Consider the following 24,298-nt stretch of genomic DNA (forward strand, 5'->3'; position numbering starts at 1 on the left):
ACACAGTTGCGTGACGTGTTTTTCACGTCATTAGACTCCCACACTCATTCAGAGCGCGCAAGAAGCAGTACACCTAGATCTACTGCGGCGGGTGCACTCCGAGTCTAGTCAGTGCTCTCAACTTAAGGGGGCACATCACCCAAAAATTTCATATGGCATTCAATTGACCGTAACTTTGGTGTTTCTCAGTGGATTAGAGTGAAATTTTGACCACACACTCCTGCCACTATGCTGGCCCTCAGGACATGATTGACAAGTTCTTGCGTCTCACTGACAGGCTTTCCAGGCCGGAAAAACTCAAATTTCCGGCATAGTGCTACGGTGTGCGAGCCACCCAGGAGCCAAACAAATGCATTTACATTTTTTTCACATTTTCGTGCCCATTCTGTCCGTGCGCGGGACCCAAACCTAAAACAAGTCCAGAAGCAGCCATGGGTGGTGGGGTAGGGCCCCTCAACGTGGCCCTGGAATCTGTCACAACGGAACGAGTGGGCGTTCTTTCACGGACTCCCACAGACCCAAGGCAATTTTTGAATTTTTTTAGGTTTGGCACGTGCTACGAGGTCGTACCTTTGATACAACATCCAGTGCTGGGACCTCCACAGCAAGCCATTTCCACAGCGCTGCAAACCAAATCCAGGATGCCCTCAGAAACCGGCAAAGACTGCCACTCACGTTTCACTACTGCCTAGTACTGAATCCTACCTGACTTCTTGACACGACTCAAACTTGCCAAAGTCACTAAATCAACGTCAACTACAATAATCAAGCCACATATCTGCAACGTCACGAGGGTGCTGGCAAAAGTCCTGCTGCACGGCGGCGGGCTTCGCCCGCCGCCGTGCAGCCCAATACGTGGTTTTTTAACGTGATTTTTTGGACTTTTTTGGACTTGGGGCAAAATTCTGCACACTTTCGCGTGTTTCCATAATACGACAAGTTGCGCACGGTCTGCTCACATTCAAATACAGTGCTGCCAACAAATGACAGCATGCAACAAAAAAATCTTTCCTTGCAAGGGCACATTTTCTGCCCTAACTCTTGAACGGCTGGTCAGATAGGGACACAGTTTTCAGAGAATTTGCAGCTATTCATGCTCTTTCAACTGACGTAGCACTCAATATGAATTTACAAATTCGATTTTTCAGCGAATTTTTGGGTGATGTGCCCCCTTAACTTGTAATGTCTTTTTCCTTTCTACATATAAATAGAATTAATAAAAATACAAAGCCAACAAAGAGTACCATACAATTGTCATCATTCATGTGCTGTATTGAGTAAAACTCAACCAAATTCCAAAAATTTAAAACATGTGGACAGACATGCTAATGCAATCGATCGTTATATGTAATTCCAAATGCACTAATTATGATAGACTGAGAACAATCATGTCCAAAACTAGAACTGACAAAATAAATAAAAAAGAGGATAAGGAGGATCTAGTCAATCATCATCATCATTGAATACTTGAAACGGTAACAACTAGCCGTGTGTTAACAAGGGCGGGTGAAGTGGACTATCAAAATAAGGAGGTATACAATCACGAAGTTCGAGATGCATAACATTGCAATATACAATGTAATGTGGGGTGTCAAATGTACCTCCATGTGTATACGTGTCTTGGTGTGTCTGCGTGCGCGTGTGTGTCGGTGTGATCGCCATGGGAATCGGTTGTTGACACGGGGCGCTGTTTAGATGATAATAGGACTATTCTTCGCGTTTTTCGTCTTCTTTCTTTTCGTCTTCTTGCACACATTCTGGTCTTCTTTGCTTCTCTGAAAGCGGTAGCTTTTCTGGCCGCAAAGAAAACTAGTTTTTTTCCATAATTCTTCATGGCGTTCACTAGCTCCGCTTTCGTCCATAGCTTCTGATCAGGCGATCGTGACACGGGGCGCTGTTTAGATGATAATTGGACTATTCTTCGCGTTCTTCGTCTTCTTTCTTTTCGTCTTCTTGCACACATTCTGGTCTTCTTTGCTTCTCTGAAAGCGGTAGCTTTTCTGGCCGCAAAGGAAACTAGTTTTTTCCAAAATTCTTCATGGCGTTCACTAGCTCCGGTATCGTCCATAGCTTCTGATCAGGCGATCCTGATATTGATGAAAGTAGATGGCTTCCCAAGCCGCTGCATAGAACTTCACGACTGGGGCGACTTGACTTAGCCAAACTCTTCCAGAATTCTTCATATTCGTTGAGAGCCATGAAGTAATTCTCGGGATTCAATGTCTTAAGCCTACCCATTATCAGCAGCTTCAGAACTGAGTGCTTTTCTGAGAGCTTGGCGGCCATGTCGACCAATGTTCGGGACATATCCATATCTTCGCCCAGATCATAATTGTCGTAATAGTTGATATCACAATGGTAGTAAGGGTTATACGAGTCCGTCCACTCATCATCATCGTCGATAAGGGGAAATGCGTTGAGATCTTCAAGTTCCAGAGCTGATAACAATTTTCTGTCTTTCTGGGCTAAATTGTGCAGGGAATGCGCAATTTTCATAAGCCTCCGCGAGCGGTTAAAGTAAGGTATGTATTTGGTCATCCTTGAAACAAGTGGTTCCATCGAGTTGATAATCACTGCTTGACGCGATTTCTTCGATGCGAAACGCTTAAACAAATCTGCCACATCTCTAAACAGGTACTGCAATGGTTCAAAGCAAAGGGAACTCAAGTCTTTGGTCGACTTAACGTTTCGGTCGATTTCCCTCAGCAAAAGGTTTGGTAGGAACTCTCGATCTTCTTGTGCATGTAGTAAATGGCGTTCGGCGAGTGACTTGAACAGGCCAGCGCTGTCCCAGCTCGTGGTATGACTCAACTGTGCTGGCAGCATCAACTCTAGGCACGACAGTGTGATAATCGACTGCTTCTTTTCTCTGCCGACCAAACCAACATCCACATCGCTGCCGTAAATGCAATGCATGGTATCGATGCACCGGCTATGATACAGGCCAGCCACACCGGTGACAATTTCCAGGTTTCTGGCAACGTCTATATATGACACGTCCAAAGCAGGACTGAGTTGATAGCGTTGCTGCACGCATGGGACAAAGAATACACAAATTGATAGTGAAAACAACTTATTTGTGCATTCGTGAGGCATATCGGTTGACAATTGGACCTGATCATTATGATAGTACAGCCAGTTTTCCTTAGACGCTTCCGTCTGTGATTTTCTCAATTTAAATAATAGAATGGAATAGGAAGATTCAATGGACTTCTCGTGTGCTCTGGATGGTTGTCGTGAGTCAGTCAAGTGAGAATTCCAGTCGGCAGGAATAGCGCAAGCTCACACGTAGGGAGAAACACACAATTCCCCGGGAATAGTAAAGTAGAATTGCAACGAGACGTATACGGATAAAACGGCTGCATTTCGAGTGTGAACAGGAGACGGCGTTGTGTGCCGACTCCCCCCCCCCCCCCCACAACAAAACTGCATACTAGAGTTCTTTAGCATTTCAAACACTTAGCTCCCATGATAATTCACCGAATGTCTAACATGATTCATTCTCGCCATTGAACTTGCAAAATGCAAGCTCCGTTTCCTTATGCACCATGTTCACACCACCAGCATTAGCTCTATTCTAAAACAGTAACTCCAACATCCCAGGAACACCCGTAGTAATGACAATTGCAAATACGTTGTGCCCCTCTAACGCTGGGAACACCTGGCAACAGCTGACCATTGGTTTCCGCCGTGAAGCTTTGGAACACCCTGCCACAGGAGATCACCTCCACTTGTCGCCATAATTCGTTAGAACTAATGCTGAAAGTGTTCGTCCATGGTTAACCTAGCCTAACATTACCTCCCTTGAGCATCTGCCCTCATTTCCCCGTTCTTGTCTGATTGTAAAGTTTGTCAAAAATTGGCTTGTAATTCCCAGTACATGTATTTTCCCTTTATTTCTCTCATTTTCTCGAGACACTTTTCATTTTTTATTCTATTGCCATTATAATATTGGACATCAATGCCCGATTGTTTTGCAATCTAAATTAGAACTTCAAGTAAACAAACTACTTACCCGACATAGATGTCTAAACGTGTCTTCCCAGAACAGCAGCGACGGAACCTGCCTGGAGGTTCCACACAGCCGAAAGATGTCCCGGATGGACAACAAGGGCAGTACATGTTCTACCCACACGTCGAATACAATGCTGTCCATTCCACACGCGGTTGACGTTAATTCCCTTGACATGGTATCAATAGTCAATAGGTTGTTGACCCTCCGTTGCCAAGGTTCGCTCAGAGGCCTAGTCTTGTATTCCCCGTCCTCGACGGAATGACCTGGACGTCCGCACAACCAACAAACACACGCACACACACACACACATATGAAGAGGAACACATGCACAAAAGCAAACATACAAGCAGTCAGGCATATAGAAACATACTTTACCAATACAGAATTGTTGGTCGATAGTGTCATAGAGTTGCATCAACAAGCCATCATTACAACTCCTTGCACTATTTTTTTGGATGGAATCATTCCTGGATCACGACCCTATAGCCGCCATCATCATATATCTATACTATAGAAAAGAAAAAGGACAAGGGAACTACACGTTTCGCTATTATGTCCACTTTTCTTTTCCTTTCTATACATTTATCCTTGGCTCTCCATCCGAGTTCATCATAAATGGTCTCAAATTACAAAACAAAACTGGACTCATCAACCATACAGACATCTCTCTTTTTCTATCTCTCTATCTACCTATCTCTCTCTCTCTCTCTCTCTCTCTCTCTCTCTCTTTATCTCTCTCTATCTCTCCCTCTCTCTCTCTATCTCCCTCCCTCCCTCTCTCTTTCTCTCTCTTTCTTCTCTCTCTCTCTCTCTCTCTCTCTCTCTCTCTCTCTCTCTCTCTCTCTCTCTCTCTCTCTCTCTCTCTCTCTCTCGTTGCTGCTGCTGCTCATGATCTTGATATTTACAGCCAGATATTTAATCATCCCAGTCTTATTTGTATCTTTTCTTGCCGCCTTAGAACACAATTGGCAACCATAACACCAGAATGGTTATGTACAGATATACAATAATAAATGCTGCTGTCTGATGATCGCTAAAATGGCTGATCATTTGTAGCTGTAAAGTTAATTTAGGTACGTTCGGGCCTGGTTTAAATCTGGCTTTGGAAATTCTATTGTTCATTGCTGTCAGGGTCGATCTCATTTTCTTTATGCTACGCTGACGAGTCCACAAAGAACGAAACATTTAGTATTTCACTCCTGCTCTTCTAGTAGTTGAGCACTCTCGTGGTGGGTAGTGCCTTTGCTGTTTGCGTTATGCAGAGCTCACTGACTTGTCGGTTTGAGCACTCTGGCATAGTGGCAAGGTGTGTTCGGGTCTGGTTTAAATCTGGCTTTTAAAAATTATTTTCAATTCAAATCAGGTTCGGCCTCATTTTCTCTGTGCTGCGCTGATGAGTCAACGAAGGACAAAGCAGTTCTGTCCCCGGATTGAGTACTCTAATTTCAGAAATTTTCGGTGCTCAATATTTTCGGTATGAGGGCAACAGGCCAGGTTAGGTGAACAGAAATTTTCGGTACAGAGAAGCAGTTCCCTATTGGATTATGTGTGTTAGTGTTTGTTCGGTGTATTGAAATTTTAGGTATGAAACAGACGCACCGAAAGTACCGAAAATAAAAGTACACCGAAAATTTGTGAAATTACAGTATTTCGCTCCTGTTCATAGAAGTTGAGCACTCTCGTGGTGGGTAGTGCCTTTGCTGTTTGCGTTATGCAGAGCTCACTGAGTTGTCGGTTGGAGCACTCTGGCAAGGTACATTCGCGCCTGGTTTAAATCTGGCTTTGGAAAATTTATTTCTCACTGCTATCAGGTCCATTTTCTCTATGTTGCGCTGATGAGTCCACAAAGGGCAAAACAGTTCTGTCCGCAGATCGAGTACTGTAGCTGTAAATTTGAAAAATGTACATGCCAGTTCCAAGGATTCCTTCAGAAGAAGTCATTGGAAATATGTCATATTTTCAAGGATTTTGTAAAGTTGATCTACACCCCGGAAAGAAACCTGGCTGAGGGATTTCAACATTCAACAGCCAGCAAGGCTGATGGATTTACCGCTACGGCCTAATCTCATAGCTTAAAAATGGGTCGAGTGGCTTTTAGCCTTTTTCTGACCGATTAAAGCCAGTTGTGGATTTTCCATTGTTTTCCCTAAACAAGTCAGTTTTTGGAGTTTGGAGTTGAGAAGTGAAGTTTCCCGAATGTGCAAGTGGCTGCATTGGAGTTTGTGGACAATTAGAATTTTTTTAATCAATTGGAGGTCATGACATGGGTAAAGTGTGAAGATATACTTTCGGGTAGTCTTAGGTAGATCACTACCTTGGGTAAGTTAAGTAAAGTTAGAAAGCGGCATCAAGAAATAACGATTTCCTTGCGTCAAGCATAAACAGATGCTGGGAATACAATTGCAGTAGCCGGTGTTTCTTGGCGTGCAGACTCAAAAAACACCAGCAGATAAAGAAGAAGAATATTTTTTGAAGGATCAATTGGGGAAGTCAACTGCCTGAAAAGAGAAAAAATTCAGGCAGTTCACTTCCCCAATTGATCCTTTGAATTTGAAGTTCTCCCAATCCTTTCAAAATATTATTTTGACTAGTACTATTCTTTTAATATACCCATGAATAGGATGAAGGCCGCAGACATTATTCTTTGTGAATAATAATATTATTCCTTGGCCCAGTAGCAGCGAGAATCGACCTACGGGTGAAAATATGTTTTGGCAGAAAAAGTCATTTTCTGCAACGGCAAAAATCTCTTGCTTCGCGATGTGCATATCCAAACAAAAATTAGTTCATTGCGACAATGAAAGCTTTTGATTGTCCTAAAAGTGTAGTAGGAGCGTTGGCTCATGATGGCCAACTGCTGTCCATCTCTGCAAGAAGTCATTGGACTTCCTAGGTAGGAATCGTCGCGTCTGGTAGAGAACGACAACAGTTCTCACAAGATGTTTTTGTCGACACCCAATTCCTATTTTAGCAACGAGAAATTCAACTTTATTTATGCGCTCCGCCAAAGAGGCTCTTTGCTGGTGGAAGTACTTTCTGACGTCTTGAAATCCTCGTAGGGCCCTTCTGATTTTAGGACAGCTCCCGTCAGGGGAAATACCCACCGAGGAGACACTAGTGAGGCGACGGCGACAGAAGCGGTTCAACTGAAATGTCCTGGATCAACTCGAGTTAGGACGAAAGAGCTCTGCCGCGTATGACATGATCTGTCACCCTGAACTCCATGCTGTACACCAAAATCCTAGCATGGCTGTTCTTATTCTTTCCGACTTTTAGGAGGGTCTCCAAGCTTCAGAGGTGGTTGAAACTTGCAATGGAGATTCCCGCAGTTTGGGATCAGCGCTTGCGAATTACGACTAAAAGCCACGTGTTCATCATGAGTGTACCCATTTCCCTTTTCGCATACGCACACATGCATATTACATTCATCACTCAAGATCGCTTCCTTAGGCGCTTCATTTTGCTTGACATGTGCAAAATATCTCCGAATTTTTCGAGACCCGTTCTTGAATTATCCCGGTTTCTTTGACTTCTCTTTTCTTCTTCTCCTAGAAGCTAGAGAATATAAGAACGCACCCTAAGGTCCAGTTTTGTAGATACTGGGCCATATTTGAAGCCTTGACGGACAAAATTGCTCTGGGGGTGCACACAGAAAACTGAACATACGATTTTTATTCATATCCCAGAAATGCATGCACATGCATTTGAAGTGAACACCTGCGCAGTGCTAGTGCTAGGAATGATGGACAAAACCTAGTGTGAAGCCTAGTTCACATTCGACGCAACGCCGACGGTACGGGACGTAAGGGCTTGTCGGTAGGGCTGGGGTGAGCTGTAAAATCCTGTACGATTCGTACGACACGACATGCAGCCTTCGTTGCAACGTTCAACGTCGAACGGCGCGAGTCAAGAGGCACGGTCCGTGACGGGGTGACTTTCGACCTAATTTCTCATTTTTCGGGACTTCTTTTCAATTTCTCCTTGAAAGAAGCGGAATTGATTGATTTGATTGATTTGTATTTCACGGATCCTCCAGAGGCAAATAGATGCCTATCGAAGGGAGTCTCCTAAGTAAGTATGGAAACTGAGAAAGTATGTTCGTAAGGGAGAAGAGGTAGAAGATACATTAGTACAAAAGAAGTAAATTCAGTACTTCGGGTAGTACATTGCATGCTAATCATAGTGAGAATTAGAAAAGCAGCATTGCGGACTACTATAAGTGACATGGAATCAAGTTCACAATACCAGTTTTTCATGAAGATCAAAAAATTAGCCCAGAAAGTTGTGGCATTCAAATAATAGCCCCAGGAAATGATAGAATAGTTCGTCTGTCACTCTTTTGAACTATCTAAACTTATAACGAAGAGGCACCTGTGACGTGTGTTTGTCTGTGTGTTACGCAGAAGCGCTGCGGAGCAGCGCTGCCCTGAGCATGCGAAGCGTGCGAACAGTGTAGCTAGCGGCCGCAGAAGCACTGAGCACGCGAAGCGTGCGAATCGTGTAGCTAGCAGAAGCAGCCACAGAAGCACTGAGCACGCGAAGCATGCGAATCGTGTAGCCACCACCACGTGCTGAGCACGCGAAGCGTGCGAATAGTGTAGCTAGCAGACACGATCAGTACGAGTAGCATGCAGTAGCAGCCGCGCGCAGAAGCACTGAGCATGCGAAGCGTGCGAATCCTGTAGCCACCTAGTCTACGCCATAGGTAGCACTAGCAGCCGCACAAGCGCTGCGGACCACGTGAACCGTTCTCTGAAAATAGAAACATCTGCAAAAAAAGGATACAAAAGATCTACACTGACTGCACTCTGCATCTGATCTGCAGTGAAGAGCGCATCGTGCAGCTACCTTTTCCACGGACCACGTGAACCGTTCTCTGCAAATAGAAAGATCTCCAAAAAAAGGATACAAAAGTTCTACAGCTTCCTTTTCCACCTGAACCTTTCTCTGCAAATACAAAAAAACTTTAAGACTTGACCTAGGCGACGCTTTGCACTTTTTCATGTTTTGAGCCGCTTCATCCGCCACCAGGTGATGGACAACCCTGACCAGCCTCCCGAAGGCGTAACAGACGTCCCTCCTTCTCCTTCCAACGATGAAGAACCTTCCTCACCAGGACTTCAGCGGTCTGGGAAAAGACGCCGCCGGTCCTCATCAATAACGTCGTCCGACGATGAAGAGGCCATTGCCCGCAGACGCGAACAAGCCAGGGTTCGAATGCAGAGGGCAAGGTCACAGGAAACTGAAGAACAGGCTGATCGCCACAGACTTCTAAATCGTCGACAAACTGCTGCGACACGCTCTCAGGAGACGCATGAACGAACTCTGGAACGTAGAGACTGTGACTGCCGCCGAACTGCTGAGGCACGTTCGCATGAGACACCTGAGCAGGCAGACCATCGCCGAAGTCAAAGCCGTATGCAAGTTGCCAGAGCGAGGTCACTCGAGACGCAAGGGGACACGGAGGTACGAAGAAGCCAAAATGCTCAGCGGGTGGGAGCACCCCCGGATGAAAATGCATCCGCCACAGGGCCAGATCCCCACGAACAGCCTATGGCCACTACGAGAGCAGGTGAGCGTACTGGTAATTTCACCCGTAACATACAGACCATTAAACCAGATATCTGGGGTAAACTGGGCTTCCATTACGACAGCAACTTGGACTATCCCACTCACAGGTCCATCACATTAGGTGGCATGAACGTCCTGTGTAAGCATTGCAAGGCCAGAACGTGGAAAAATGAGCCGCCAGGTATATGTTGCTCAAGTGGAAAAACTTTGTTGATCTCCCAGACTATGCAGAGCCACCTCAGCCGCTCAAAAGCCTGCTTTCTGGCCTTTCAACTCAGGAATCCAAGCACTTCCTCCAGAGCATTCGCAAATACAACAGTGCATTCCAAATGACATCATTTGGTGCGAATGAGCAGTACATGGACGGCTTCATGCCAACGTTCAAGGTGAAAGGGCAAATCTACCACAGACTTGGGTCAATCCTTCCCCTGGCAGGCGAAGAGCACAAGTTCTTGCAAATTTATTTCATGGGCGACAGCGAGCGAGAAACTAGCAGGCGGTGCGAAGTTATTCACAACCTCCACCACGTCACTGTTGCTGACCTGCAGGCGATGCTCCATGCGCACAATCCGCACATCGTCAACATCAAGACGCGATTGGATGTTGGCAATGTCCCAGACTTGCGACTGAAGTTGAGCGCAGACCGAGCACCACAAGGTGAACACCCCGGTCGCTTCAATGCACCCACGGTCAATGAAGTTGCCGTTCTGATAGCAGGCGATGCGCATGAAAAGAGGGACATTGTACTGCGTTTGAGAGACGAGTCTGTGAACAGGATAGCGGACACACACAGGTCATACGATTCCTTGCAATACCCTTTGCTGCTGCCGTATGGCGAAGATGGCTATCACTTCCTACATAGGCAGGTCAATGCGCAGACCCGTGTTCCGACGAGCAAGAAAGTGACAGCGAGTGACTTCTACGCGTACAAACTGATGGTCCGCAATGACTCCTTCAACACAATCCTCAGAGGTGCTCAGTTATTCCACCAGTACATTGTTGACATGTATGTGAAGATCGAATCTGAACGTCTATCCTTCATTCGCTTCAATCAGGCCAGTCTCCGAGCAGATAACTACGTTCATTTACGTGACGCCATCAGCAATGACGGAAATCCTGCAAACGTCCGTCGGCAAGTCATTTTGCCCGCAACTTTCACTGGCGGCCCACGATACATGAAAGAAAAGACACAAGATGCAATGACGTATGTTCGAGAGCGCGGCAGGCCACAGCTTTTCATTACCGCCACATGCAATCCTAAGTGGCCCGAGATAGCTGCAGAGCTTTTTGACGCCCAGTCACCGCATGACAGAAACGACCTCATCGCACGTGTCTTCCGTTTGAAATCAAAGTTGTTCATGGATGTCCTGACAAAAGGCGAATTGTTCGGCCTGAGCACTTGCAACATGCACACGATAGAGTGGCAAAAGAGAGGCCTGCCGCACATGCATGCACTACTGTGGCTCCAGCATTCAATTCAATCTGCTGATGTGGATGATGTTGTTTGTGCGGAAATTCCCTCGGCGGAGGATGACCCTGTCCTCCATGACTTGGTCAAAAAGCATATGATCCATGGACCTTGCGGTGCACTAAACACAAGCGCGCCATGCATGAAAGATGGGAAGTGCAGCAAAGGGTACCCCAAACCAATGGTGAAACACACCCAGACGGACAGGGATGGATACCCTCTTTACCGCAGGCGCTCCCGGGAAGATGGCGGGTCATTCACGGTGTTGAAAATTAGAAACGAAGAAGTCGAAGTCGACAACAGATGGGTTGTGCCTTACAACCCAGTCCTCCTTCGATTGTTCAGTGCGCACATCAATGTGGAGGTGTGCAACTCTGTAAAGGCCATCAAGTACATCACAAAGTACATCAACAAAGGTTCGGATCAGGCAGTCTTCGGTGTCCAGAATGAGAACGATGAGGTCAGCAGGTACCAGACAGGTCGGTATGTTTCCAGTAGCGAGGCAGTCTGGCCCATTTTTGGCTTCCCGATTCATGGCAGGTATCCAACAGTCACCCACCTTGCGGTTCACTTGGAGAATGGCCAGCGAGTCTACTTCACAGAAGAGACCGCCCATACGGTAAGTGAGAGTCCGCCAGAGACTACTCTCACTGCTTTTTTCAAGCTTTGTGCCACTGATGCCTTCGCGAGAACTCTTCTGTACAACAGCGTGCCTTCCTACTTCGTGTGGGATGCCCAACGGAAGAAATTCAAGAGGCGCAAAGTCGGCACTCCTGTCCCAGGCTACGAGGGGGTCAGGAAAAGTGATGCTCTCGGCCGAGTGTACGCCGTGCACCCAAGGCAGGCAGAGTGCTATTACTTGCGGCTCCTTCTGCACACTGTTCACGGGCCGACTTCGTTCGATGATGTCAGGACAGTAGATGACCAAGTTTGCGAAACGTACAGGCAAGCCTGTCAGCTTCGGGGTCTGCTGCAGGACGACGAGCATTGGCTCGGTGCCTTGCTTCAGGCTGCCGAGTCCAGCCATCCAGCTGCGATCAGGCACCTCTTTTCCATCATGTCCTTCTGCGAAGTTAGTGATCCTTTGCGACTATGGAATGAATTCCGTGAGGCAATGTCAGAAGATTATTTGCAGGCGGCGCGTCGACAGGAAGGGAATGAGGCGCGAACATTTTCTCAGATGGAGTTCGATCAGTGCCTTTGCGCCATCCAGACACACCTTCTCACCATGTGCGGTAGAACCTTGGTAAGTGCAGGCCTTCCAGACCCATCACAGGCAAGTTCAACTCTGTCCGACCAGCCTCTTGCAAGGGAGACCAACTACGACCGTGCCGCGTTGCTTGAGCAAGTACGACAACAAGAACCGACACTAACCGACGATCAACGTTTGGCGTATGACGCAATTTGTGACCAGGTACAGACAAGTGACGATGGGTTGATTTTCCTCGACGCACCCGGTGGTACAGGTAAGACATACGTCACAAACTTACTTCTTGCAAAGGTTAGATCAGGTGGACACGTTGCCTTGGCTGTTGCCTCTTCCGCAATAGCAGCCACACTCTTGGCTGGTGGTCGGACTGCTCACTCCACATTCGCTTTGCCCTTAGATCTGCACCGCCTTGAGGAGCCAACCTGCTCGATCGCCAAAGATTCTGAGAAAGCAGCGCTCCTTCGTGAGGCTGTGCTGATCGTGTGGGACGAATGCACGATGTCACACAAGCATGCTTTCGAGGCTGTCGACAGGACTTTGCGAGACCTGCGCAGCTCTAATTCCTTGATGGGTGGTGTGACGGTTGTGATGTCCGGTGACTTTCGCCAAACGTTGCCTATTGTTCCTAGAGGCACTTCTGCTGATGAGATCAATGCCTGCATCAAGTCTTCGGCGCTCTGGCGTTCCGTGGTGGAGTACACACTTACCACAAACATGCGAGTTCTGCGTAGCAGTGATACCAATGCGGGTCAATTCTCTGCGCAGCTCCTTAAAGTCGGCAACGGTGCAATACCCGTTCTGCCTTCAGGCGAAATTGCGGTTCCGGGTGATCTCGCACAGATTGCTGCTTCCCAAGAAGACATTGTACGAATAATCTACCCTGATGTCGCGGACAATTTTGTAGATCCCACTTGGTTGAAAGAAAGAGCTATCCTTGCACCTTTGAATGACACTGTCACTGACATGAATGGGATACTCATGCACAAACTGCCAGGTGACTTGGTCCAGTACGAGTCTGTTGACACTGTCGAAGATGACGACTCTGGTGATTACCCTGTTGAATTCCTGAACTCCTGTAACCCCTCAGGCTTACCAAGTCACCTGCTTCAGCTCAAAGTGGGTGTGCCGGTCATGCTTCTCAGGAACCTGGATGCGCCGAAGTTGTGCAATGGAACAAGATTGTGAAGCGCATCCAGCGACATGTAATTGAAGCTGAGATTTTGACTGGCTCGGGTGCAGGAGAACCGGTGTACATACCGAAAATACCCACGACATCCACCAATCTGCCATTCCAACTTCGACGTGTCCAGTTCCCACTCCGTGTCTGCTTTTGCATGACCATAAACAAGTCCCAAGGGCAGTCCCTGAAGGTTGTTGGTTTGGACCTAACAACACCATGCTTTGCTCATGGACAGTTTTATGTGGGTTGCTCACGGGTAGGTAATCCAGACAACCTTCACATTTTGTGCAATGACGGCAAAACGAGAAATGTAGTTTACCCGGCTGCACTACAGTGACTGCACGTCATGCCCACAGGCCTCTAGCAGAAGAAGGTGCCACATACCGCATGGTGTGTGGGGGAGGGGGGAAGGGGGAGGGGGGGAGAAGGGGGGATGGGTGCATGGGGGGGGGGTGCGGGGGAGGGGGGAGGGGGAGGGGGGAGGGGAGGGGGAGTCTCCATAACCATTGCATTTGTCCCTGTAAGATCTCTGTTACCTGCAGCTTCCTCTGATCCAACTGCCTACCGAACCTCCTTCCCTTGCGTCTCCAGTGACCTATGGCTTCCTTGCATTGGGTTTCCACTTTGCCTTTGTTCTGCCTCTTCTGGGGTCTCTTGAGGCCACGCTTTAGCAGTTTCGTGCAGGGCATTGTGTCTCCTGCCTTGAATTTTTTTTGGTGTCTCCTGCGGGTGTGCCGCAGTACTTTGCCGACGATTTGTTGTCATGGCTGACTAATCCCAATAACTGAGAACTCTATACGTGATTCCATTCACTCACCATGCTGCGCATTACTGTTCGCATTATTGTTCGAGGATGAAGCATCCCATCATCCCATATGCTGAACACAAGTACACTCTCTATGTCCAAGCTGCCACATGTACATGTACGTACATGTCTCAACATGCCTAAGGCACAATTTCCCAATAATTGGATGAGCCTTCACTATTTGTATACTTTATTTATAGTGGAAATCAAAACAGGCAAAATGCCTAATAACATTGGACCCACTGTGAATAACATGTTAAAGGATATTGTGGGGAAAAAAAAAAACTATTGTGAATCTCAGTTCTATAACTGCTCATAAACAACTACCCGGTCATGCGGTGTTACACAGCAATGTGCTGTTCATGTACTTGCTTCACCCGCATGCCACGTTCGGCCAGGCAACGCTGGCCGGGTGCTGCTAGTCCCTAAATACAATAAGTGACATGAGATCTTATGTTGCTAAAATTCAACTCAAGTCGTGCTAGCCATTCTGTGAGTTATCAGGGGAAGCGCAGTGTTCGAAATGCTAAAAATGTCCAAGTACGAATCGGGAGTAGTCGGCGCACGACGCCGTCGTCTGTTCACAATCGAATTGCAGCCGTTTTGTACGCTTGCGTCCCCGTCTACGCCCGTCTACGGTACGAAAAGTTGGAACGATCCAACTCTTCCCGTCGCTTCCCGATCTGTACGGTAATACGGTTGCGTTCCCGTTCCTGGTGTTCACATTGGACTCCGGACTCCGTCAAACCGTCCCGTCGCTTCCCGTCGATCCTTACGTCGCGTCCCGTCGAATGTGAACTAGGCTTCAAATGATAGTCCCGACACAAGCAATGCAACGAAACTTTGCTTTAGTGCGAAAAATAATTGCGAACAACGGGAATTTCAGCAAATTGAGTAAGCAGATGTTCAAGCCTTCAGTTCACCTTACCGTCCGTGGTCTGAGTGAGAGTCTTCGATCCGTCTAGGTGAGCTTCTGCCGAATTCTGCAGGATCGTACTAGTCAGCAGAGAATTTGAGTTTCAACTACGACAATCAGTGTATTCGCCTAGCTACAGCGGGACAGCAACACCATCAGTAAATCTAGAGAAGAATTGAAATCTGTTCAGTAGGAAAGCAAGCCTCGGGAACTAATAATAGTAGTAGTAGTAGTGTTAGCTACTGATACTCGCTACAACTGAAACAAATCTCTCCCAAAGCCTTTTATACGCGCCATGCTGTCATGTAGGCGAATCCACAACCACTGATCTTTTACACACAGCTGGTAGTGACCATGCATGCGAACCGCTGGGGACACGTACACGCCAGCTAAGGACTAAGTCACGTAATTGACGTCTAGTTCTTGGAATTGATCGAACGACGCATACGCGGTATTCTTACGTGGGCAACACTGCCAAGGCCAAGTAGTTAAGTACAATTACAATGACTATGTAGTAGCTCCACGTACACGTGATGTCGGTCTTTGGCCCCTTGCCTTTGGCTTCGTCTACGTGGCCACGTATAGTAGACGAAGTTCGAAGCCAAAGCTAAAGCCTGCCGAAGACCGACATCACGTGTACTCATTATGCATTAATCACTGTAGTTGGTCTCGACTCTCGATCGAGTCGATGAGATGAGAGGCTCGCAGTTGGCGCCCACGTCATTATTGGGACACTCCAGCTAAAGACTTGGACTTGATCGAACAAAGGCGTTACGCGTTAGGTGTGCAACGCAGTTACACTACCAAGCCAACAGGCACCCTACGATCCGTGATCAGCAAGTCGACTCAGCTTGAATTTCGAGGCCTATTACAACATGTATTACGTGCAGACTGCAGGTCATTATTATAAGTACGTACAATGACTATTTAGTAGCCCCACGTACGTAGAGAGTCGTAGACGAAGCCAAAGAGGCCGAATACCGACGTCACGTGTACTCTTTATGCATTAATCACTGTAGTCGTACTCGAGTCGAGACGATGAAACGTTCGCAGTTGGCGCCCACGTCATTATTGCAATATTGGATCCTTCTCTTAGTCTTAGCCTGTCAAACCCTACAAATTACAATATTAATAACAATAATTATTATTACATGTATTGGGTTGTACACCGGCTCGCAGTTTTTGATCAAGAATCGTAGCGAAAGCTCGCGGCCTCGCTGCTCCAGCTCGAGCCGCGGACCCCGGTCACTATGGTAATGATGACGTTTCAAGTCGCGGATGACCACCAGCGGAGTAGCGGAGCCGCATTGGAGCCCGGCCCTAAGCGGGATACCACATAGCACACAGGGATGGAGGTCAGGGACGTGGTGGCTAGACCTACTGCATTGTTCCTTTGCTCAAGAAGTACAAGTAGGTTTAGAATTGTTTTCAGGTTGTCTTAGAGGTGAAGGTCGGGGACGTGGTGGCTGCACTTTCATTTCTACTAGACTACACTCGAGCACGCGTACCTGGAAAACTTGATGAAGGCGAAAAGTCCTGCCCGACCGCCATGATCGTGTTTCAGGTTTCCACTTTCTTTGGCCCGCGTATATGGTACACCAGCTACATGTATATATTAAAGCTAAAGATTACTAGTAATTATTTTGACTGATCATACTCGAACTCGAGTACACGTACCTTGTTAGTACTGAACTGTAGCTGACTACTAAAAAATTAACAATAATCTCGTACTCGTACGATCGTAGTCCTTAAAGTTGATTGTCCCAACTAGGAACACAGTGACACACGCTTCTTGCCGAACTTGACACTTGACTGACTCACGACTGCCATCCAGAGCACACGAGGAGCACGTCGCACCTTCCACTCTGCAACCCTGCAGGAAAGCACCACTCCCTACTCAATACACAGTGTTTCGGGGAATTCATCCCTCATCAGTTTAGCTTGAGTAGGCTGAGGAAGATTGTGCGACTAGTTGTTGGAGGTGACAGCGTTGCGAACAGCTATACTGGCTCTCAACGTCTGTTTAGCACAACTCCATGAGCGAGTCTGACTCACGCTGCTACCTGGAGCTTCACGAGGTGTTCGTCGCGCTGGAAACAAAGTGTCTCTGTAAGTTTGTATCCCTGGTGATGGTTTGGCCTGGAGAGCAGTATAAGTGGTGCTTTTCAGGCACAATCTTCCTCAGCCTACTCAAGCTAAACTGATGAGGGATGAATTCCCCGAAACACTGTTTATTGAGTAGGGAGTGGTGCTTTCTTGCAGGTTTGCCGAGTGGAAGGTGCGACGTGCTCCTCGTGTGCTCTGGATGGCAGTCGTGAGTCATTCAAGGGAAGCAGATCTCAACAAGTACAACGCTGTGGTGTGAAGTGACACTGATAAAATCAGCTGTAGCGGAGCTGAAGCGCACGGAGCTGAAACTCACACGCTTTGAGAAGCGAGACAAAATCAGCTGTATAGACTGTGAGCCAAGTGCATGAATTCATGATTTTCGTTCCCACTTTGGGTGTACCGCGATTTTGTTCTTTTAGCATGTGGAGAGACCTAATAGAAGATCATTTTTGATTGTTGTCAGTTTGGGAAGCTTGCAGGGAAGTCAAAATAAGCAATTACCTTAACATACCCCGTTTCCATAGCAACTACATAGCAACTGACATAGCAACATGCTATTTTGAAGGTGTTTCTTACTTTTTTCAGCAGGCAACGGCACTGGACGAAGAAATGTATATCAAGCGTCATTGCAGCTGGGTTAAAATAACTATACGAGCCAAAAATTATAGAATTACGCATAAGTGCATTGTATAAAGTACGTGCACATTTTAAATATTACTCGAAGTGACGATGCACTGGTAGGTAAGTGCACATGAAATGGTGCCGACAACCACGAAATGCATTTCAGGAATGATAATGTACAGAACAAACAGGTGGCATTCAATATACAAAGCCCAGCAGCAGCGAATTCTCCAGACAACGGTTGGAAAAGACCATCAACAACAGCCAGGAGAATCTGGTTTAATCCGGTGCAATGCTCATTTCACCCTCTACATCTCTATAATATATACATGTACAGTATGGCAGAACAATGTTAAAGAAGTTGCTGGATACAGGATTTGTATATTTGCACTCATATAACTGATCAATGTAACGTTACTTCGTAAGTACTGCTGTATTGCTTCCTAACTTATAAGTGCAAAGGGTAGAGCAATGACCGTAACCAGTAACGTTAGAGGACCACAGGGGTATACCGGCAGATACAGATCTGTAGTTTATTTGAACTATAATAATTATTATTTTGAAACATTACCCATTGTATGTACAGAACACAAGCGGAAAGATACATGCATATTCATGTTAATCATAGTCTGAAGCACTTCAGTATAAAAGATCGAAACAGTTATTAGCTCTCCGGAGATAAGGTACATTGTACGTTCTACATGTATTTCTGCTCCAACACTGATTACAAAAACCTTTAGTTTAGCTTGACTGATCAGCAGCAAGCATGCTAGCACACTGATATGATGGACATGATGATGTTCGTACTGCCACTGCGCTGCACTAGCACTGCACACAATACTATAGTCGTATAGAAACCACGAAAAAACATCGTCATGATGCGGCTGGGTTTGCACCACCGTACATTTTTGCGAGGTCAGTGGTGCAACAGAAGTCCGCTCCAGCTCTTGTGACCTTGGTTCTTGTCGATGGCGGCTATTGATTTGGCCAAAGTAGTTTCTCCCTTCTATTTGGGCATGTTCGTGCCTGATTTGGAAGTGACAACAAGCTGAATTCGTATCTAGTCGAGTAGATGAAACGAACTGGGGAAAAAAATTGCGGTACGCTCAAGGTCGGAACGAAAAAAAATTCTAACAGGATTTTTGGTGCCTGGCTCACAGTCTAGTATAATTATTAGGGGAGCTAGCTCAAGAAGCGCAAGGAGCTGAAACTCACAAGCTGAGTCCACCACGTCCCCGACTCCCCGCCCACCACCCCTATTAGTATGCTATAGCCTAGGCTATAGGCTATACCGTATTAGCCCCATCCCTCACACAAACAAGTCAACAAAGAGGCATCTTTGGATTGAGGAGTGCTGGTTTCGAAACAACTGGTTTGAAGCTCGAAGTAGAGCTGGTGTTAGCTCAGAGCAGAGCTGCTGTTAGCTCAGAGCAGAGCTGCTGTTAACTCAAAGTAGAGCTGCTGTTAGCTCAAAGTAGAGCTGCGGTTAGCTCAAAGTAGAGCTGCGGTTAGCTCAAAGTAGAGCTGCTGTTAGCTCAAAGTAGAGCTGCTGTTAGCTCAAAGTAGAGCTGCAGTTAGCTCAAAGTAGAGCTGCGGTTAGCTCAAAGTAGAGCTGCTGTTAGCTCAAAGTAGAGCTGCTGTTAGCTCAAAGTAGAGCTGCTGTTAGCTCAAAGTAGAGCTGCTGTTAGCTCAAGGTAGAGCTGCTGTTAGCTCAAAGTAGAGCTGCTGTTAGCTCAAAGTAGAGCTGCGGTTAGCTCAAAGTAGAGCTGCTGTTAGCTCAAAGAAGAGCTGCTGTTAGCTCAAAGAAGAGCTGCTGTTAGCTCAAAGTAGAGCTGCTGTTAGCTCAACGTAGAGCTGCAATGCTAAATGGATGTAATATAGCGCAAGGCAGAGCCGCAGCAAATAGCTAGATAACACCAGTTGTGAGAGTGGACCCGATTAGTGGGTACGATAATATGATGGTGTGAATAAGTTGGATAGGGAGGGATGGTGGGAAAAGAAACACTGCTGAAGCACGATCCGTTGTCTGGACGAGCACAACAGGGCAAGCAAGATTTGTTTTTCTTTTCCGCAAAATGGGCTGGTGCCATTTGTGATAACGCAGCAAAACAAAGCGCATGACGTCAGTCTTGAATGCAGTACAAAGCAATGCAGTGCAGTGTGTGCGCTAGTTCGGATTGTTGCTAACAAGTACTAGCACAGCTAGTACACCATTAGCCCCATCCCTCACACAAACAAGTCAACAAAGAGGCATCTTTGGATTGAGGAGTGCTGGTTTCGAAACAACTGGTTTGAAGCTCGAAGTAGAGCTGGTGTTAGCTCAGAGCAGAGCTGTTGTTAGCTCAGAGCAGAGCTGCTGTTAGCTCAAAGTAGAGCTGCTGTTAGCTCAAAGTAGAGCTGCGGTTAGCTCAAAGTAGAGCTGCGGTTAGCTCAAAGTAGAGCTGCTGTTAGCTCAAAGTAGAGCTGCTGTTAGCTCAAAGTAGAGCTGCAGTTAGCTCAAAGTAGAGCTGCGGTTAGCTCAAAGTAGAGCTGCTGTTAGCTCAAAGTAGAGCTGCTGTTAGCTCAAAGTAGAGCTGCTGTTAGCTCAAAGTAGAGCTGCTGTTAGCTCAAGGTAGAGCTGCTGTTAGCTCAAAGTAGAGCTGCTGTTAGGTCAAAGTAGAGCTGCGGTTAGCTCAAAGTAGAGCTGCTGTTAGCTCAAAGAAGAGCTGCTGTTAGCTCAAAGAAGAGCTGCGGTTAGCTCAAAGTCGAGCTGCTGTTAGCTCAAAGTAGAGCTGCTGTTAGCTCAACGTAGAGCTGCAATGCTAAATGGATGTAATATAGCGCAAGGCAGAGCCGCAGCAAATAGCTAGATAACACCAGTTGTGAGAGTGGACCCATGAAACCAGCACTCCGTTAGCTAAGCACTATTGACGCACAGCAAGGGTCAATTAATGTCAGCACAGGCAAGCATTGCGCAGCTAGAGTTCAGTAGCTCATTACTCACCCGAGTTGGGGATCATGGCATCCATGGCACGGCAGCAAGCCGGGATGATAGCTGGCGCTTAGCGCTTGTTGTAGTCCGGATGTAGCATAGACACGCATCGCTCTTTCCACTGACCTGCCACTCGGAAGAAGGAGTTGGGGGCACTAGCCACAGCAGCGGTGGTGGCTGCACCAATGTGGACCGAATGCCCGGAGTAGTTCGACTGGGATGGTACACCGGCCGCAGCGACACGAGACCATACTGTTACTGTGAATGACTGCCTGGTCAGCTGCTGTCTGTTCGAGAGTACGAACAAGAGTTGCTCCAGTCACTCGCGACGAGTGACAAATGGGTAGCTTACAATGGCACGGACCGGGTAGTACGACGGTACAGACGGGCCAATGTCACTAGTAACGCCTTTACCGAATGGGTCCGTCTTGGATGAAAGCAGGAAGAATTGCAGGCGTCCGTCACCAGGGGAGCTAGTACAGCCCCGTGTGATGCCATTAGTGAATTCAGCACAACGAAGAAATCCAAAGAAGCAGCATGGCGGCTTGGTAGAGCAGCTTGTCATGGCCATTCAGGATACTACTTTTCCGGCGTGCATCCGTCATGTGTCGTAGGATTGGCATAGTTATAGGAAGGCGAGGGGTGAGTACAGCCGTACCATGGCATCGCTGGATGCCCTTCAACACCCTCTTCAGAAGCCACGCATCTACTAAGGGGCCGGCAAACCCATTCTCAAGGTGGGCTTTATGCACTGCACTCGCATACACAGATACAGTTCAGGGCACGCTGATCATAGTTCACGCATGAATGTGTGTCCAGGAACGATGACTCGGGCAGCAAAAGTGAGCTTCCCCAGGAGGGACTCGAGTTGACGCTGGCCGATGCTGCGCTCGCTGATAGTAGCCATGGGTGGCGCACGGCTCTCGGACAGCTTGTCCTCTGGTAGCCGAGCTTCGTGGCGCTCGCAGTCTAGGACAATACCAAGGAAAGTCAATGATGGTGATGGCCCTTCGAGCTGGGATGGAGCAAAGAGGAGTGCCGAGATACGTGAATGCCCAGAGGGGGATGGTGAGTTGCTGGTTGGCTGCAGCCAAACCAGTGGAGATATCGAGAAAGTCATCGAGGTAATGAAGACGGTGATCTATAGCAAACTCGTGCTGCATGATCCAGTTGACTGCTGTGGCTACTGAGTCAAAGACGGCTGGGCTGGAGCGGAGGCCGAAAGACAGAAAGCGCTCGTAGTAGTAGGAGCCTTCCCAGCGAAGTCCTGACGGCGGACTGGGATCTGCCGAAATGCACTGCGTACATCGAGCGTGGACAAATACACAGGCTGTGGGCATGACATGATGATGTTGATCGCGTTGTCAGTGCTCGCGTAGTGCAGAGAGAGCGGCTCGGCAGGAATGCTGTCGTTCGCGCCGGTGCCTTCCGGACTAGACAGATGGTGGATCATTCGCAGCTTGCCGTTCGTTTTGGGGATGGCACCAATACCAGAGCGGCGCATGAACTGAAATGGAGGTGACGGAAATGGGCCTGTGGTCTCGCTGCGGGCGCAGGAAGCAGCTAATTGCTCGGATATAAATGCCGCGTGAGTGAAAGCCAAGGGTAGATTATTAGAGAAAACCGAAATGTCGTGTTGGCCGGCAGATCCAAGAGTAAAGCCACGGCGCAGGCCATGGAGAACATACGCAACACATGATTGATCTGAGTGGTTACGTAACAGGCGGGCAAAGTGGTCAGCTAGCGGTGTGGTGTCTGCAGAGTGTATAGGAAAGAAGCTACGTACCGAGTCAAGCGATTCAGTAGCCATTCTGCTAGGAGCGGCGGGGTGGCCGATTGGCTCCGCGCTGCTGCTGGTTTTACATGATGCATGGGTGGTCCTTGCCACACTGGCTGCAGGTGTGGGAGAAGCGGCACGACGACGAAAAACAGCGACCTCCATTGAAGTTGCGGCAGATTTCTTGGCCGTCGCTGGTATGGTTGCGACCCCTGGAGGTAAATGCTGCTGGCTTGGGGACGAAACGGACACAAACCGCCCCTGGATGGACCGTCTTACATTGAGCGCATTTTGGGTGTGCATGGCCTGTGACAGCTACATGTATCTGCCATAGGTTCACGTCGATGGTGTCCAACCTCTTCGTGCATGGTTACTGGGCCACGAGCATCCGCAGCTGGCGGTCGTACTCTAGCCCCGCGCTTGGGAAGAACTGGCGGTTAGCGGTCAGGATCAACTGCTGGTACGCAATCAGTTCAGCAGTTCAGCAGTGCGGTGTAGGGCAGCAGCAATGATAACAGACATGTATGTGGTCCATGCCTTGAGCCGAGTAGCTGATGATAATTATCGTGAACCTTGCGACGCACCTGCTTCGCGTCATCCGACTCAACGACATTTAGCTGGCTATCGTCATTCGGGCTGTGCACCAGCCGGAATGTTGGGCCGGAAGTGTGCAAGAATTTCAAGCAACAAACTTGAAAAATCTACGAACTCCCCTCGCAAGATACGTTCTTGCGCAGCCTTGGGCACAGCTGGTGCAGGTGGCTGATCGAGTGGGTTACAGGAGCTTGGCCTGGCGTAGTGGCGGCAGCAGCCGCATTGCCTTGGCCTTGGGTGAGGAGCGGCACAATGCTCTCCGATAATAATAATGTCGGCCGACAAAGCCGACTACACCTCGTCCCGTACGAGAGCGCAGAGATCCGTTGAGCCCGCGTCAACTGAGCTGGCGGAGGAGGCATTGGGGCAAGTCGGGCTTCTGGGCTCGCGAGCCGTGTCCACACTGTCATGTTGCTGGTTCTCCTGGCCGGAGCAGACCTCACTACTAAGGGCTAGTTGTGCCAGCAAACGGTCCTGTAAAATACTTTTACTAAGTTTCCTTTCGGATTCAAGCCGCACTGAGAAGGCTCGCCGCGGAGGGCTTGGCAAGGCATAGCCTTGACAGTGTCGACAGTTAGGTCAGCTCAGACATACTGGAGAAATACAGTGTCGAGGTGACACTCGGGCTGGCAGCAAAGCTACGAAAGGAAAAAAGAAACACTGCTGAAGCACGATCCGTTGTCTGGACGAGCACAACAGGGCAAGCAAGATTTGTTTTTCTTTTCCGCAAAATGGGCTGGTGCCATTTGTGATTACGCAGCAAAACAAAGCGCATGACGTCAGTCTTGAATGCAGTACAAAGCAATGCAGTGCAGTGTGTGCGCTAGTTCGGATTGTTGCTAACAAGTACTAGCACAGCTAGTACACCATACTATGGTATACCAGGTATACGTGTCTCGCTTTGTACCTTCATGTGACGTCGGCTGATGCTGTGCGTGTAAGAAGATCTACGTGTACATGTGACATAACTAGCCTCTTCAGCACGGCAGGGGTTTGTACCTGGCCCGCGGGCCGTTTTTCATTAAATTTCACTTTTTTCTAAAATTCGATTCTAGCTTGTG

General features: G+C 47.8%; 2 protein-coding genes across 2 annotated transcripts; one reads left to right on the forward strand and one right to left on the reverse strand.

Moving 5' to 3' along the window:
• Positions 1-1,396: 1,396 nt before the first annotated feature.
• Positions 1,397-15,390, reverse strand: LOC135806807 (uncharacterized). Its single transcript, XM_065321009.1, has 3 exons — positions 15,178-15,390; positions 4,016-4,278; positions 1,397-3,027 (listed from the first exon to the last, which is right to left on the reverse strand). The coding sequence occupies exons 2-3, from the start codon at positions 4,187-4,189 to the stop codon at positions 2,017-2,019; spliced, it is 1,185 nt and encodes a 394-aa protein (XP_065177081.1). The 5' UTR covers positions 4,190-4,278; positions 15,178-15,390; the 3' UTR covers positions 1,397-2,016.
• Positions 9,050-13,449, forward strand: LOC135805434 (uncharacterized). Its single transcript, XM_065319500.1, has 2 exons — positions 9,050-9,725; positions 9,809-13,449. The coding sequence occupies exons 1-2, from the start codon at positions 9,050-9,052 to the stop codon at positions 13,447-13,449; spliced, it is 4,317 nt and encodes a 1,438-aa protein (XP_065175572.1).
• Positions 15,391-24,298: the final 8,908 nt, after the last annotated feature.

Source organism: Sycon ciliatum, chromosome 1 (assembly GCF_964019385.1).
Source record: "Sycon ciliatum chromosome 1, ocSycCili1.1, whole genome shotgun sequence".
NCBI lineage: Eukaryota > Metazoa > Porifera > Calcarea > Leucosolenida > Sycettidae > Sycon > Sycon ciliatum.